At 38.4% G+C, this 16474-nt stretch overlaps 1 protein-coding gene across 1 annotated transcript; it reads left to right on the plus strand.

The window, feature by feature from the left end:
* The first annotated feature begins 218 nt into the window (after positions 1-218).
* On the plus strand, positions 219-3507 carry GH9B13 (glycosyl hydrolase 9B13). The gene is made up of 8 exons (XM_077362756.1): positions 219-512; positions 592-798; positions 1512-1712; positions 1813-1905; positions 2014-2175; positions 2279-2390; positions 2661-2824; positions 2934-3507. Exons 1-8 carry the CDS (start codon positions 282-284, stop codon positions 3264-3266), a joined length of 1503 nt encoding a protein of 500 aa, XP_077218871.1. The 5' UTR covers positions 219-281; the 3' UTR covers positions 3267-3507.
* The last annotated feature ends 12967 nt before the right edge of the window (positions 3508-16474 follow it).

Below are 16474 nucleotides of genomic sequence, written 5' to 3' on the forward strand. Positions count from 1 at the left end.
GTCGTTTTCCCAAAGATGACCGTTAGGGTCCCCAAAAAATTACCATCTCTCTCCCACATGTTATACTGTTTTTTCACAGGGGTTTTTTAGTCCTATAAATAAATTGAGGGCAAGAAATCTGCACTTTTCCTATTTAAGTAGTAATGAAAAGTGGGGTTAATAATAACAAAGCAGTAAGTTGCAGACCCTGCTTAGCTTTATAAATAGAGAGCTCTCTTTCATCTCATAAAGCATTCAGTTGGGCAGTGTTAGTTGGTTGGTTGGTTGGTTATCTTCACAAAATGGTTGCATTCTCCTCTCTCTTTTTTCTCCTCTTCACAACTCTCTTCCTCTCCAATGCCTTTGCAACCCATCAAAGGCTCCACCATCCTCATTTTTCCAAGCACAATTACAGAGATGCCCTTTCCAAATCAATCATTTTCTTTGAAGGACAAAGATCTGGAAAACTCCCCTCTAACCAGAGGCTCAAGTGGAGAAGGGATTCAGGACTCTCTGATGGCTCAGCCATGCATGCAAGAAATCTAGCCTAACTTTTTTTTTCTATGTGTTTCTTTTATTGTAATGCTGATGTTGGTTTTTATTTTTTTGTAGGTTGATTTGGTTGGAGGGTATTATGATGCTGGGGACAATGTGAAGTTTGGTTTTCCCATGGCTTTTACCACAACCATGCTTTCATGGAGTGTGATTGAGTTTGGTGGTTTGATGAAAGGAGAGTTGGAAAATGCAAGGGAAGCTATTCGTTGGGCTACTGATTATCTTCTAAAAGCTACTGCTCATCCTAACACCATATATGTCCAGGTTATTGCTTTGCCTACTCTCTGCTTTCTTTTTTACTTATCTGGGTTTTTGGGAAAAGCAGGGTTTGGAGGAGAATAGGCTTATTTGCTTTCACAAGTTGAAAGCAAATGTAAGGGAGTGTTTCATTTGTTTCAAGTCCCTTTTCCCATATCTGTAGTGGGTTTCTTATAGGGTTGTGGATAGATTAGTTTGCTGTGCTTAAATTGATTTTTTTAATATAGAAAATCTGTTTTGTTTTTTCCTTTCTGGGTTTTTTCATGGGAAAGACATTTTTCCAATTTTTTGTACCTACAAAATCCCCAGCTTTTGCTTTTCTTTCTTTGGGCATTGCTGCATGTTTTATTTGAACAGAAACAGAGCAAATGTGGTTTGTTTTGTAAGGGAATGTTGAAAGCAAATTGTAAGGGAATGTTTCATTTGTTTAAAGTCCTTTTCCCATATCTCTAGTGGTTTTTAATAGGGTTGTGGATAACTTAGTTTGATTATTATTATTATTATTTTTTTTTTTGTACATAAACAAAATCTGGGGTTTTAGGAAAAGCAGGGTTTGGAGGGGAATAGGCTTAACCGCTTAAGTTCACATGTTAAAATCAAATGTAAGGGAATGTTCATTTGTTTAAAGTACTTTTGCCATATCTCTGGTGGGTTTTTTGTAAGGCTTTGAATAGGTTAGTTTGTTGTGTTAGAATTGATTTTTTTTTCTTTTGTTGCAGGTGGGGGATGCTAACAAGGACCATGCCTGTTGGGAAAGACCAGAGGATATGGACACTCCAAGAACTGTTTTTAAAATAGATACTACTAACCCTGGTTCTGATGTTGCTGCTGAAACTGCAGCTGCTCTTGCCTCTGCATCTTTGGTCTTCAGAAAATCTGATCCTTCATACTCCAGGCTTCTTCTCAAGACTGCTATCAGGGTAAAAATAAATAAATAAATCCATTAGAATCAATGTCATTCCTTTCTTGTACCTTTTTAATTTCCTGCTCATTTGATAATGTTTCTTAAATGGTTTGCAGGTTTTTGCTTTTGCTGATAAGTACAGGGGGTCCTACAGCAATGCACTCAAGCCATTTGTTTGTCCCTTTTACTGCTCTTATTCTGGATATCAGGTCTCCTTATTTTATATGTTGGTGCTTTACCTCTTTGCATGCTTTCTCTTTCATGGGTTTTTTTTAAATCCTCTGTGCTTTTTCCTTTTCCTTTTTTCTTTATTGAAGGATGAGCTGTTATGGGGAGCAGCATGGCTTCATAGGGCCACCAGAAACCCAGCTTATCTGAACTACATTCAGGTGAATGGTCAGACACTTGGAGCTGATGAGACTGACAATACATTTGGGTGGGATAATAAGCATGTAGGAGCAAGGATTCTTCTTTCCAAGGCAGGATTTTATTTTCTCATTTGAAGAAAACCTTTCATTGTTTCATCTCTGTATGTTTGGAGAAATGGGTTTTATATTCTTGGTGTATTTGTTGCATTTTCAGGCCTTTCTCATTCAAAATGTGAAATCCCTCCATGATTACAAAGGGCATGCTGATAACTTCATCTGCTCTCTCATACCGGGAGCCTCTTTCTCTCAAGCCCAGTACACCCCAGGTCTTCTAATTTCCATTTTCTTTTGGAAACTGGTATTGGCACTACCATGTTTTAATAATTGCACTAAGTCACCTTGTCTTTTCTTTTTATCTTGGCTTCTGACAGTTTTTTTGGAATTGTAATAAACTTTGACAGCTTGTTAAATGCTAAAAGACAAAGTGATTTTGTGCAATTATAAAATACGGTCGTGCCAATATCAGTAGCCTTTCTTTTTCTTCTTGTTATTCTCTAAAGTCTAAACAGCTATTATTGGGTTTGTTTCTTGAACAGGAGGGCTTCTTTTTAAGATGAGTGACACTAACATGCAGTATGTTACCTCTGCCTCCTTCCTTCTGCTAACTTACGCCAAGTACTTAACCTCTGCCTCAAGGGTTGTCACATGTGGTGGGGCCACTATAACCCCAAAGAGACTCAGAACCATTGCCAAAAGACAGGTATAATAACAACTCACTCTTGTTCAATTGCTTTCGGCTAATGTGAACCGAAATAAAGCCCAGTGTATGTTAGTGGAACTGACCATTACTTATCTATGATGCACACTAGGTCGACTACTTGCTAGGAGACAATCCCTTGCAGATGTCTTACATGGTGGGGTATGGACAGAGATACCCTGAGAGGATCCACCACAGGGGATCATCGCTACCGTCCGTTGCCAACCATCCGGCTAAGATTGCATGCTCATCTGGCTTCAGTATAATGAATTCCCAATCACCCAATCCCAATCTCTTAGTGGGGGCTGTTGTTGGTGGGCCCGATGCGCAAGATCGCTTCCCGGACAAGCGATCGGACTACGAGCAATCTGAGCCGGCCACTTACATCAATGCTCCGCTTGTGGGGTCACTAGCTTATCTTGCCCACTCATTTGGCCAGCTCTAAGAGGAACAAAAGAACTTCCCAACTGTAGTGGTAGTCTTAGGTGTTTGGTTATGCTAATGTGTTTGTTTTTCCTAATCTTTTTTTAACGTAAGTGAGTTGAGCCTAAGGCTCTGAAGCCAATATGAGCTTCCAAATCCAGCTCTCAAGAGCATGGATAGTCTTAGGTGTTTGGTTATGCTAAACTATTACTATACTGTACTTTGTCATGCAAGGAAATGGTGTCTTTGTTGACTCTTCTATATCTGTTTGGACTTTGGTACCTGTAATTAATTTCTCTGAAGTATAGTTATTTTCCAATGACCCTTTTTTAGTTTTATTGTAGATTAGCTGCTAAAGGAACTGTTTTGAACAAGCAGGAGCTTGCAATGAGAAAGTAATGATTATGGAAAAACTATTTCTATAGTTGTGGTGAAAATCATCACTTAAAAACAAATGTTTGGAAATATCAAGTTACCAGAGACTTATTTACCTTGCTCAACATATTTCTAAAAAAATTATGAACAATATTCCAAGCCCAGTCCCTGGGTGTAGCGCTGTGTAGTTCCTCTCAGTCTCTCACCATCGCTGGTGTAGCGCTATGTGGTCCCTTTCACCATGTGGATGATTGCAGTCAGTCCTCCGTGATTGACTGCTTGTTAAGGGATGCACACTAGCAAAGTGTTACGTGTGTTACGTGGGGCGTAGGCCTTGCTAGTCAATCCTACGTGATTGACTGCTTGTTAAGGGAAGCATAGTGCTATGTGGGGTGTAGTGCTGTCGTTCTCATGAACACCCTCTTTCGAACGCACCAGAGGTTTAGCAATGGTGAGCTTGTCTTGTGATCAAATCTCTTAGACAAAAGGCTTTTCCCAAACATTTCATCGAATAGATTTGTCACTTTTGTTGAATCGAATGGTGAGGCTCCAAGTGGTGTACGGAAAGTTGCTGAGGCAAAATCGCCCCTTGGTGAAGAAAGTGTTAAGAGTATAAAAGAGTAATAACACCATCTCCATCAGCTTAAGCTTTTGAAGTAACTGGTTGTTTCACATGGTATCAGAGCCAAAGGTCCTGAGTTCAAAACTCCACATGAAATGGCCAAACCCAAGAGAGAGGCAACATGTGAAGGGGAGCGTTAAAGTATAAAAGATTAAATAATGCCATCTCCCTCTTTTATAGACTAAAAAATACTCAAACTCTATTTCTAGGATAAGAATAACCATTATCCAAAAAGGAAAAAAAAAAACTAACAGAGACTTAATAACAACCAAGGTTTCAAATTTCGGTTTCGGAAAGTGTTTTTGTCCTCACCGAAACTAAAATTTCGGGAAAAATCCAAGAAATCAAATCAAATTATATTTTATTTCATAGAAAATTTCAGCCGAAATTAATTTCGGCTGATATTCCGGAAAAGTATTATTTAACGGAAAAAATCTATTTTTTTGGGTGAAATTTCTTAAACTTCGGCCGAAATTTTATGTTGTTTCGGGTATACCCGATTTTGGTTTCATTCTCGACCGAAACCTGAAATTTTGGATTTTGGTCGAAATTTAAAACCTTGATAACAACGCCCTACATCGCCAAGTCACAGTAGCAATTGTAGCCTGCAGCAAAAATCAACCTTGGTGATCACAAAAGCCCGGTATTTTGTCTCAGTACTTGAACGAGAAATCACAGTAAGAGCTACAGGTGATATGATTTGGACCAGAGTAGATGTAGTTGCCGGGGTAGATTGACGATCATCAGGGGATTTGGCCAAGTCGACAACTAAGTAGGCATAAGATCAGCATTTGTGAGAGGGTGAAGAGTAAAGCCAATTTCTAGAGTACCCTTGACTCCTTGAGATAACAAAGGACATGTTTGACATGACATCTTAGAACCAGAGCAGAGGGGTAAGTAAGAGGTTTAGCTCGAAGCATTGACGCCCATTCAAGAAGCTTTAGTGTGTACTTTTTTTGTGTGAGGATATGGCCTATGAAGAAGCTAATGGTACCAAGGTCCTTCATGGTGAAAACCTTTAGAAACGAGTTTAGCTTTGTGACAATCAATCCATCACCTCGGTTCTTGGTTTTGTAAACAAACTTATAAGTTATAACCAACAACATTAGAGTGATCCTTTCATTAAGATGTGGGGTTTCCAATAGATGAAGAAAATGAACTGTTGTTTGTTGAGGAACTTCAGCAGTCGGATTAAATGATAAAATATAATATTTACTATCTTTATAAAAATAAAAAGTTAACAAAAAGCAAAAATCTACAGGTAGAGTTGCATGAATCGAACCAATTGGGCTTGCACCTGTGTAATATCATGTGCACATGTCTAGTTAATTGATTTTTGAACCATTTTGTAAAAATCCTCTTGTGGGCCTTTTGGCTTGCATATGTGCATAGATGATAGACCCCATTTTTCCTACTCTCATTCGCTATTTAATGAGACCATGAATGATATATAATCACATGAGCTCATTTTCCACTTTTCAATACAGACCTCTTCAATTGCATAACTTGCCATGAAAAATAGGCGAAAAAACACCTAATTTCCTGCTACTGTGTCATTTTCTCTCTGTTCATTTGCATTCTTTCGTCTTAAGGAGGAAAATGACATGGTTTCCCTTGGCCCACGTGGAACTCTCTCTCTCTCTCTCTCTCTCTCTCTCTCTCTCTCTCTCTCTCTCTCTCTCTCTCTCCAAGAACCGAACAAGCTTTTTCTCTCTTTTTCTTTTCTTTTCTTTTTACCATGATATTATTTATTTGAGCTTTCCGACTTGAGGAACATAACTGAATGGGGCTGTGGGACTTTTAGGCCCTATCAAGGTTTTAAATTGCGGTTTTGGAATGCGTTTCAGTCCTCACCAAAACTGAAATTTCGGACGAAATCAGACGAAACCAATAAATCAGTATTTTATCTCATCCTAAAATTTCAGCCGAAATTTCGGGAAAATATTAAAAAATGTTAAAATTCCATATTGTTTGGGATTTTTCTTAAATTTCAGACAGAAATTTAAGGAAAAATGAAATTTCGATCGAAATTTCAAATTTTCAGTCAAAATTTTGTAAAGTTTCGAGTTTTACACGATTTCGGTTTTGTTCTCCACCGAAACCCGAAACTTCGGATTTTGGTCGAAATTTAATACATTGGCCCTATTGGCTATTTGTATTGCTGGAATTTTCTAGAAAAGTAAGGAATGGGAAAGCATTTCTAGGATTTCTGTTTTTTTTTAATACCAAAAATAACTTAAACCAACCCTACTCAATTTTTATTTAGAGTGCCCTGAATTTATGATGACATCCCTCTAAATTAACCATACTCATATTATTTCCCTCGAAATTGTAACAAAAAATCTGAGAATTGGAGCGCCAAAGAGCACTACTAGCTCCCCACTGCTCATGCCACATGTGTGGGTGCTGGTGTGCGAATGCTGCATTGCAATATATATCCTTCTCCAGCCTTTCTGCCTAACCGATGTGGGACTATCTATCTTACCAAAGCTCTTTTACTTTCTTTTCTAAAGCACCCATATTTTACAAACCAAAAGAACTTTTGTTTTAAAACCTTTTCAAAACCCACTTTTATTTTGAAAATACACTAACAAATATTGCCGAGTAGGTTGGCATTTACAAGCAGGAGCTATTCCTTTACTAGGTCTCACGAAGATCAAAATAATCTAGAGAGTAGGATGCCAAGGAGGATATTTAGGAGACTTTGGCGGAGACTGAAAATATTATTTTGGTTTGGACTGTATCCCATTCTGATTTTTTTATGGGACAACTATGGGTCCGGGAGACGTGATTGAGTTATGGATAAATAATGTCTGAGTTACCAGCATCAAGATAGAGTTGGATGGGCAATATTGGGCATGGATTTGGGTGTTTCCATTTATTTTATTTTTTCAAGATTTCAAGCTCCTTATCAGCTGAGAAGCTGGCTGGGTTCCTTGTTTGTTGTCACATACTTCTCCATGCTCGGGTAGTAGCTAGATTCTTGTTGAGACACTATCCCGACAGTTTCTTTGTTTGTTGTGGACTCCACATTTATTTCTTTAGTACCAATGTGCGGTATAAGTGCGACTTATTCCTAGAACAAAAAAGATTGCATTATGAAAACGTTTTAAATGACTGTAAATGCTTGTTCCTTTAGTTTGAAAAACATTTGCTACAGTGGGGAACTCGAATCAATCTGGTTTTTATAATCCATGGGCCTATTCTTGGGATTTATTTTTATAAAGCTCCAAGATGTTTCATCTGATTCTTAATTTTTAAGGGGGCCTGACTCCCCATGTTTCTTTCTCTCTCCTCTGGGTTAGAGAGAGAAAGAGGAGAGAGATAGACACATGGGGAGTCGGTTTATCATTTTGGGGGGTCGATTTATCACTGCCCTTTTTAAGTGTATCACATTTTCAAGTCACATATAATACACCAAGAGGAACATAACATTCCACACACATCACTGCATTTTTCTCCCAGTGAAACGTAAATTGTTTCCCATATTTCTCTTAACTCTTCATATTGAATAAAGGAGCATTTTGGTGTCTAAAGCTGGATTGTTACAATCCTTTGATGTTTGTTATTTTTGGAGGGCGATGATACTTTCACCTTCCCCCCCCCCCCCCGCAGTACACATTCGCCCCCCTTTTAACGTAATTTGACGTTAAAAAGCGTTAAAATGGCCTACTGTTCACGTTATAAGGGGGGGGCGAATGCGTATTGCAGGGGAGGGTGAAAATATCACCACCCTTTTTGGACTATACTTCTCTACAAAAAAAGAAAAAAAGAAAAGAAAAAAGCAAGTGTTTGTTTTTATTTTAAAAATATAATATTTATATTTTGTTTTGACTTTTCATATTTTTTAGGGGAGTCTGGAGTGGGAGATGTTAGGAGAGTTTTAGGGGAGGTGGAGACGTTTTTTAATGTTTTCTCATATATAAAAAAACAAACCTCTAAAATCAATGTCTTTATTTTTCTTGGCTATTCACATGTAATCATCTTTTTGGATGATACTAGCAATTAAAAGTTCATAGGATTATCTCTTTGCACAAAATGCCCAAATGATTGTGTATCTTGGTAGATAAAGGACGAACAATAGGGTGGGGAGTGTGTATTGTCCTTAACCAGTGCAATTTTCCACACACCTCAATTGTATCTGTGGGATTATTCATGGGTTCTTTACTGTATCACATCCCAAGAGAAAGGTAGTCAACGAAGCTGATAACTAGAGGAATCAAAAAATGTTGTTGTTTTGGTAACCACAACTCAATAGTATGCTCAGTAAGTATAAATGGCCAATCAAAACAAGTTTATATCAATAGAAGAGATAAGCGTATTCCTCAAGACATAAAGAAATAAAGTAGGGAAAATTACTTATAGACCTCCTGTGATTGGACTATATTCCGCTTTAAACCCTATGGTTTGAAAGTCATCAAACACACCCCCTCAACTTTCTGACTTTTTTAAGTAGACCCCCTCTGTTGACGGTCCGTTAGCTTAACCTAACGGAATGACTAAAACTAACCATGGTTAATATTTTGAGGACAAAAATACCCTCATTTGCAGAAGATTAGGGTTACGCCATTTTCCGCCGCCACCGTTGCACCTCCGGCCACCGCCGTTGTAGCCACTTTCGGCCACCGCCGTCGCCACCTTCGGCCGCCGCCGTATTCGCCATCTCCGGCTACTGCCGTCACCTCCACCCATGGCTACATCAAACCCACATTTCAAAAAAAAAAAAATTTGATAAAAACATTAAAAAAATCCTAAAATATTAGGATTTATGGGCAAATCATGATAATGATGTGAATGAAGAGAAATAAAACTCCTAAATCGAGGGTTTTTGTCGATAAATAAAAATTTTAGTTGGAGAAGACGAGGGCATAACAGTCATTTTCCCCTTTCCGTCTATTCCGCCACGTTAAAAAAAACCCACGGAAACCATAGGGGGTGTGTTTGATGACTTTCAAACCACAGGATTTAAAGCGGAATACGGCCAAACCACAGGGGGTCTATATGTAATTTTCTCAGTAAAGTAATAGCTTTGGATTTTGGGGAACATCCATATTCTCAACTGAATATTTGACCAGAGATATGTGATAAGACGAGCTGAATCGTGAATAGCCATGTGATATACGGAAACTGGTCAAAAGAGTATCCCTTTCTGCGTACATGTCAGAAATCAAGTGTAAAGTTCTAGCTTTTAAACATGCAGTTCTGAGCGACCTAACATGAGAGAGAGAAGAATACATTCCAATGTCAGACCTGATCGTTACAGACAGGAGTGAATTATTTATGCGCTCTCTTTCATGGCTTTTTTGGGTGTAGCCAAAAGCTTTCCATGCGTTCATATCTCTTCAACTTGTGGGTCACTGGTGGAGTTTTAAGCCAGTGATGAATATGTGGTCTGAACTAGAAGTGTGAACGGGCCGATTCGAGCCAGGTCCACCCATGTCTAGGCCATGATCTCCGACCATTTTCCCAATGTTATTTACATCTTGGGAGTGCTAAATTCAACCCCTTGAAAGAAGAATACACCCCCTGCATTTCTGTTAAAGGAGGTGTATTCTTCTTTGAATTTATCACTGCCATACATCTTTTATAATTTAACACTCATCCTCATGTGTGGCCCGTCTTTTTAGAGTTGGCGTACAAGTGGTACATGTGGCCCCTCTCTTTGGATTGGTCATTACATGAAGTCTTGAACCCAGGACCTTTGCACTGTTACCATGGCAAACAACCAATTACTCCAAAAGCATAAGCTGTTGGAGATGGCGTTATTTAATCTTTTATCCCTTAACACCTATCTTTGGTGACAAAATTAATGACAATTTTGCTCTCGTTACACAAATTTGTTGGGCCCTCTGCTTCTTTCGAAGTAAAATGAAAATTAAAAAAATTTACACCCATTGTTTTTTAAGTGAAAAAATGGCCAAAATAGATCCTTAATGCATGTCTTATCTAGTGCAATGAATATTTACATAATTATTATAAAAAATATTAATATATATCTATAATGAGAAAAGAGAAGGTACTCCCTGGAGTAGATAACTTATCGATAACTTATCTACTCCCTACCTTAAAATAACAGTTGGGGCCACATTGTTTGGGTGATCCAAAGCATTCATTTGATGGGCCCTCACATAGATAGGGTGTGCCCAAAAAATCAGCTCGATAGGATAATCCTAACCCTATGAACTGTGGAGGCAAAAATGGACGTGTATAAACCTGCACAAATCCGTCCATTTTTTGCCTCCACAGTTCATAGGGTTAGGATGTTCCTATCGAGCTGGTTTTTTGGGCACACCCTATCTATGTGAGGGCCCATCAAATGAATGCTTTGGATCACCCAAACAATGTGGCCCCAACTGTTATTTTAAGGTAGGGAGTAGATAAGCTATGTACTCCAGGGAGTACCTTCTCTTTTCTCATCTATAATATAGGAATATATAGGCAAGTTTGCAAAATTCCATTTCGCAGGTCACTTTTTCAAAAAAGAACAACCACCTCGAAGCAGAAAGTCTTATATTCATTTAATTTATCTAAGATGACCGTCTCTCTTGAAAAAGCGAGCTGCAAAAATGCTTTTAGCAAAATTGCCTGTACAATCTCTTATAATTTATATTAAATTATAATATGAGTAAAGGGTTTTTGCGCTCGAGTGCAAAAATAGGGGTGGGCCCACATTGTAGGGGGATCCAAAGCATTCATTTGGAAGGCCCTTTTATAGATAGGGTGTCCACCAAAAATCAGCTTAATTGGATCATCTTAGGATGTCCATTTGTGGGGTGAAAAATGGGCAGATTAGTGGACAAACAGTATCTGTCCATTTTCACCGCCACAAATAGACACCCTATGATGATCCAATGGAGCTAATTTTTTATACACACCCCATCAATGATGGGGCCATTCAAATGAATGCTTGGGATCACCCCAAAAATGTGGCCCCAGCCTTGTTTCCTGTACTCATGATAAGCTATCTGCGCTCGAACGCAAAAACCCTTTTCTCTTATAATATAATAAAACTATTAAAATTCTTATAATGTATTCCAATCCATGACAAAAAATTTATTAAAAATTCTTATAATGTAATAGATCCTATTCGGATTTGGACATATACACAAATCCTGAATAGGGATCCATAATTTTTTCAACTCTAAATGGACCCTCATCCATTTAAATTGGATTGCATAGGATCGGACCGTCAAGTTCCATTGCAACCACATCCTGAACCTTGTTGTATGAGATCCTTAGCATCCAAGAATATGGAGTTGAGACGGGCCTTGCCAATAATAAGGACCCGCACGCACTCACAATTCTAAGGATGCGCATATATCAATTATATGACGGGTAGAGATATATTAGCTTCTATTTTTTAACTTGGGACAGCCCTTTCTAGTTTATTTATGACTACTCTTACACTAAAGGGGACTGTCCCAACTAAAAATGGGCGAATATATCATTTCCCTAATATGAAGCATGTGTATTAGCAAACATATGGGTCACATGTAGTTACCGTTATAATAAGTACATGCCAAGCCAAAAGGGAAAAGTAATGTACTAATGTTTGACAAAGGCAATACACATTCCTTGTAGCGTCATTTCAAATTTAGGGTAGGGTTAATATCATTTTAGAAGAGGATACCCATGTGCCACATGTGAAGAGGGCCGCACCCATGTGACCCAAGACCCAGACATTCGTCCGTAAGGCCTCACAATGGATATGACATAAAGTTAATTAACACCATTTTGATCGAACACTCCTAGCCATGTGATGGATGGCCTGGCGCCCACGATTCAGATGATGTGACATCAAAGTAACTTGAACAAACATTCCTCACCATCTGATTGTACGAGGGGAAAATGTGAAGAGGGTCTTAGAATCACGGTACACTACTTACCTTCTATTTCTCATTCCATTAATTTTGAATTATTTGTAAAGCAGTCTAAGTGAGTGATTTTGTTGGAGTCATGATAAGTATTGGATGAGCTTTTCGTCCCTGATCCATTTGCCGTGGAAAAGAGGCGGAGGATATCTTTATTTTCAGTTGCCATTGACCATATTTTTTGTTGCCTTACCTGAATCCCAGCAATTTCCCTCAAAGTTTTAGTAATAGATCCAACAAGCTAAAACAACAAAAATGTATGGGTTTGTTCACTTGTGATTCTTCATTCTTAGTAGTCATTATACAAGTTCAGTTAGTGGCATAGTAATCTATATTCTTAATTTGCTACTCATTGATACAAACCCTACTTGTCCACAAATTGATAGGTATGGCTTAGGTAAGAAAAGGGAGAAGAGCCAATTTAACTGACTCTCGGGAAATGATAACCACTCTCCCTTATTTTAATAAGCTGATACTCAACCTCCCTGACTTCATAGATATCAAGATGCCAATGGGGACAGTGAGACAACAAATAGAATATGACTGGAAGCGCCACAGAACCAATCTACTAAAAGAAATAGAAAAAGCCCAAGCAAGCCTGGAGGCCCGTCTCTCGAAAGACTCCAAAGAATGAAGATGAAGACTACCCCCGAGAAGATCAAGCAAAGGTAAAATTTGAGACAGCAAGGGGTGAGATGGAAGTTGAATCCTGTTGTCCCAAACAGAAACCCCCTCAAAAAAGCTAAAACTCATCAATACATTACCCTAAAAATTAGTTATGTCATCCTCAAAGAGTCTGGAGAAGATGAAGATGATAGTTATACAGACGACCATTACTCGAGCTCTTCTTCCAAAAATCCTCCCTTTGAAGAAAAACAAGTAGGAAAAAGTATCCACGCAGCAAAGTCTCTGCCCCCCATTCATGATGAGAAGAAGAGACGAAATACTGAAATCGATGAAGAACCACAGAGACAGGAAGATGAGTCGGGAGATGATAGCCCCCTCCTACTGAGGACAAAAGGTTGAGGAAAAGCTAGAGAATTATGAAGTTGAGTCAGAAGATGATAAACCTCCAGAAATATTAGGGGCATCAATTTTTTGTTACAGGGAGTCTTCCTTGGATCATTTGTGCCCTTTGTTTTCCCTATCTAGTGTGTCTCAAGGATAGGGATGACGATTTTCAGTCTTAAATGTATCATCTTTCTTTTCATTTAATAAATCGGTAAGGGTCCCTGCCAACCCCGGCTTAAAAAAAAAAGGGCGGCCCAGTGCACGAGACTCCCGCCATTGTAGGGTCTGGGGAGGGTTAGATGTACGCAGCCTTACCCCTGCTTTGCAGACCGACTGTTTCTGTGACTCGAACCAATGACCACCAGGTCACAATGGAGCAACCTTAACATTGCGCCAAGGCTCGCCCTCTTACCATTGCGCCAAACACTAGCTTACCTACCAAAAAAAGATTTTTTTTACCACTTAAATTTAAAAATTTGCTAAAATTACTAGTCAAGTTGGCTTTTTAAATTATTGATGACAAAGGTCTTTCATACTGGGAAAAGACCTTAATACCGCTCTACTCATTGCTCAAAAACTTTGCTGCCAGCTAGGGGTGTAAATGGATATTCGGAAATTCGATTACCGTCCGCATCCGAATCCGTTTAAGGTGAATATTATCCGAATCCGTTTCAAGCGGATATTATCCGAATCCGTTTATGAGATATCCGGCTCTTAGCGGATGCGAATATGGTAAATGGTATATCCGATCCGTTTAACATCCGAATCCGAGAAGTAAATCATTTTTATTTATTATTAACAATATCATTAATATTTATTTTTAGTAATGACCCACCATCTTTTGTTTCTAAAAGAAAAGTGAATTCTCTTTTTAGAAAAAAAAAAAACAAAACAAAAAGTGTTTTGGGTAGGAAATGAAGTAATCTCTCATTTTAAGGGAATTCTTGGAGTTTGACATGGCTTCTTTATGAAGCAACAAATGTGGGTTGTAGGATGAAAGAGACAAATGGATGATGGTGATTGAAAGAAGATGGTATAGCTTCTAGAGAATTCTAATGCAAAAAGCCCATCTAGGTCATTAATGGTAAATGGACGGCTCAAATCAATTTTCCAACTTAGGGTTATAAAAAAACCCAAAATGCAATTAAAATAGGGGACTTCTAAGGTTTGCAAAGAAAAGCAAGCAAGAGAGAGGAGAAAGGAGGAGGCTGAGACACCTCTTCGGCATTCCTTGGTGCCTCCAACCCCACCAAAATCCACTGCCGCCCCTCTCCACCTTTTCACAGCCACCTCCATCACCGCTAGTCACCTCCATCTCTAACCCAATCCCCATCTCCATCCCCATTTCTCTTCATCTTCCACCATCAGCACTCCCACTTCTCTTGTTCAAAATAGCCCAAACCCATTCCATCATATAAGGACACTCCAAAGATCAATGACTACTACCAACACCATCATCCATCCCCACCGCCTCTCTCTCTCTCTTTGACTTTGTTTTAAAAGGAAGAAGAGGATCTCATATATTTTAGGGTTTGAGAGTTAATTTTGTGAAGAGAATGTAGAGGTCTAGTTTTAGGGTTTGGAAAATTCATTCTAGGAGTAAGAAGGAGAAAAAAGATAAAGTGCTGCAATAAAATGTTCGAATTTACCGGATAAACGGATACGGATAATATCCGAATTCGAACAATATCCGGCGGATACGAATTCGGTAACAAATATTAAATATCCGTCAAATCCGAATCCGAATCCGAATAGTGTATACTATAATCGAATTCAGATATAGCCATATCCGCACCGAATTCGATCCGTTTACACCCCTACTGCCAGCTTTTCCAGTTGATACAGGACAACAGAGGGTGCTCTCTCTCTCTCTCTGTGTGTGTCTCTCTTTGTTTTTTTCCTTCCATCTTCTTTTTCTTCACTCTTCTCCGTACGTTTCTTCATTTTCTTCTCTGTCTCTTTTCTCCTTCTACTTCTTCTTCTATTCCTCTTGTTCCTGTTGGGTATATAATATAACCCATGTATGTTCTAATATAAGCTAAATAAGATAATGGACCGGTGTAGTGGGCCTACATGGGCTAGAGTCCATTAACCAGTCATTAACCCTAATGTATCTCTATATATAGGGGCCGGAGGCAACAAACTTGGTATTCCAAGCTAGATACCTTGGGTGTAATGCTTCAAGCAACCTTGGTTGACCTACTTACGTCTAATAGTTCCCATTCATCTTTTTCTCTCATCTGATTCCCCCTTCTCCTCCTCTTTCTCTTATTCATCTTCTCCTCTTCCTCTTCTTCGTTCTTTTTCTTCTTCTTCAATGATCCTCTACCTTCGAGGAAGAGGAGAAGAGGGAAAGAAGAAGCCGGCAAAGAGAAAGAATACAAAGGGAACTTTTTATTTTTTTACTGGGAACGGAGATAAGAAGTTCTTTATCCACAAGCTTATGTGTAACCATTTTCTATGTAAGTGAATAAGAGAGATGGTAAAGAAGAAGAAGAAGAAGAATATGATGAAGATGAAGAAGAAACATAATGACGCAAAAAAAAATTTACTACTCTTAAATGGTAATTTATTGCACTAAACTATTTACCAGTCTTATAGAAGTTTCACTGCTCCTAAAAAATACCGAATACTTATTACTAGTATGAACAATATTTATCGATCTTAACTATTTATTGGGACAAACTATTTACAATCTTATAGAAGTTTTACTGCTCCTAAAAACATTGAATACTTCTAGTATAAGCAATTTTAATATCTTAACTCTTAGGGATTTTAGATTAGTTCAGAGTCGTCACCCATGTATTGTGTGCATATTGTGGCCCGCAATGGAGGATGAGGTTCTTTTTTCCTTGAACAAAATAAAATATTGAGAAAAAAAAGCATAACTAGACTCCACCTCCCATTGGAATGTAAATGATAGAATTTAAAAGAGATAAGTTAAATAACTAAGGAATATAAATACAAAAAAGTAAATGTCTGAAAAATAAAATAGGATAGATAAAGCACTTGATAACCCCTCCGGCGATCTCTACGGCAATCTCTCCGGCGATCTCGACGAAGGTGAAGCACGTATCAAACCTCGCATTTGAAGGAAACCCTACCTGGTACGTGGTTTCGTTCCCTTCCTTTATTCAATCTCTTATTTTTTTAATTTTTAAAAGGAAAATCAGGTTGAGAGAGATGCAAAAGGGGGGGGGGAAATCCTTTTTCAACCGTTTTTTATGGCATTTGAGTTCATATAGATGTCAGTTACTGCATTTCCTCCTACAGAGTAAAAGTAGTTGTAAATGCTTGTAAATGCTGTTTGTTGGTGCTAGGGTTTTCTGTTTTAATTTGTGAAATGGAGAA

The sequence above is a fragment of the Tasmannia lanceolata genome, unplaced genomic scaffold (genome assembly GCF_043159265.1).
Source record: "Tasmannia lanceolata isolate RefF3 unplaced genomic scaffold, GAP_Taslan_0.1 ptg000019l, whole genome shotgun sequence".
In the NCBI taxonomy this organism is placed as follows: domain Eukaryota; kingdom Viridiplantae; phylum Streptophyta; class Magnoliopsida; order Canellales; family Winteraceae; genus Tasmannia; species Tasmannia lanceolata.

What these genes read in the sequence shown, in the direction of transcription:
- GH9B13 (XM_077362756.1), top strand. Translation starts at nt 282, where the DNA reads ATGGTTGCATTCTCCTCTCTCTTTTTTCTCCTCTTCACAACTCTCTTC. An exon ending in TTCTCAAGACTGCTATCAGG is followed by an intron (nt 1,713 to 1,812) that starts GTAAAAATAAAT and finishes AATGGTTTGCAG; the next exon opens with GTTTTTGCTTTTGCTGATAA. An exon ending in TCAAGCCCAGTACACCCCAG is followed by an intron (nt 2,391 to 2,660) that starts GTCTTCTAATTT and finishes TTTCTTGAACAG; the next exon opens with GAGGGCTTCTTTTTAAGATG.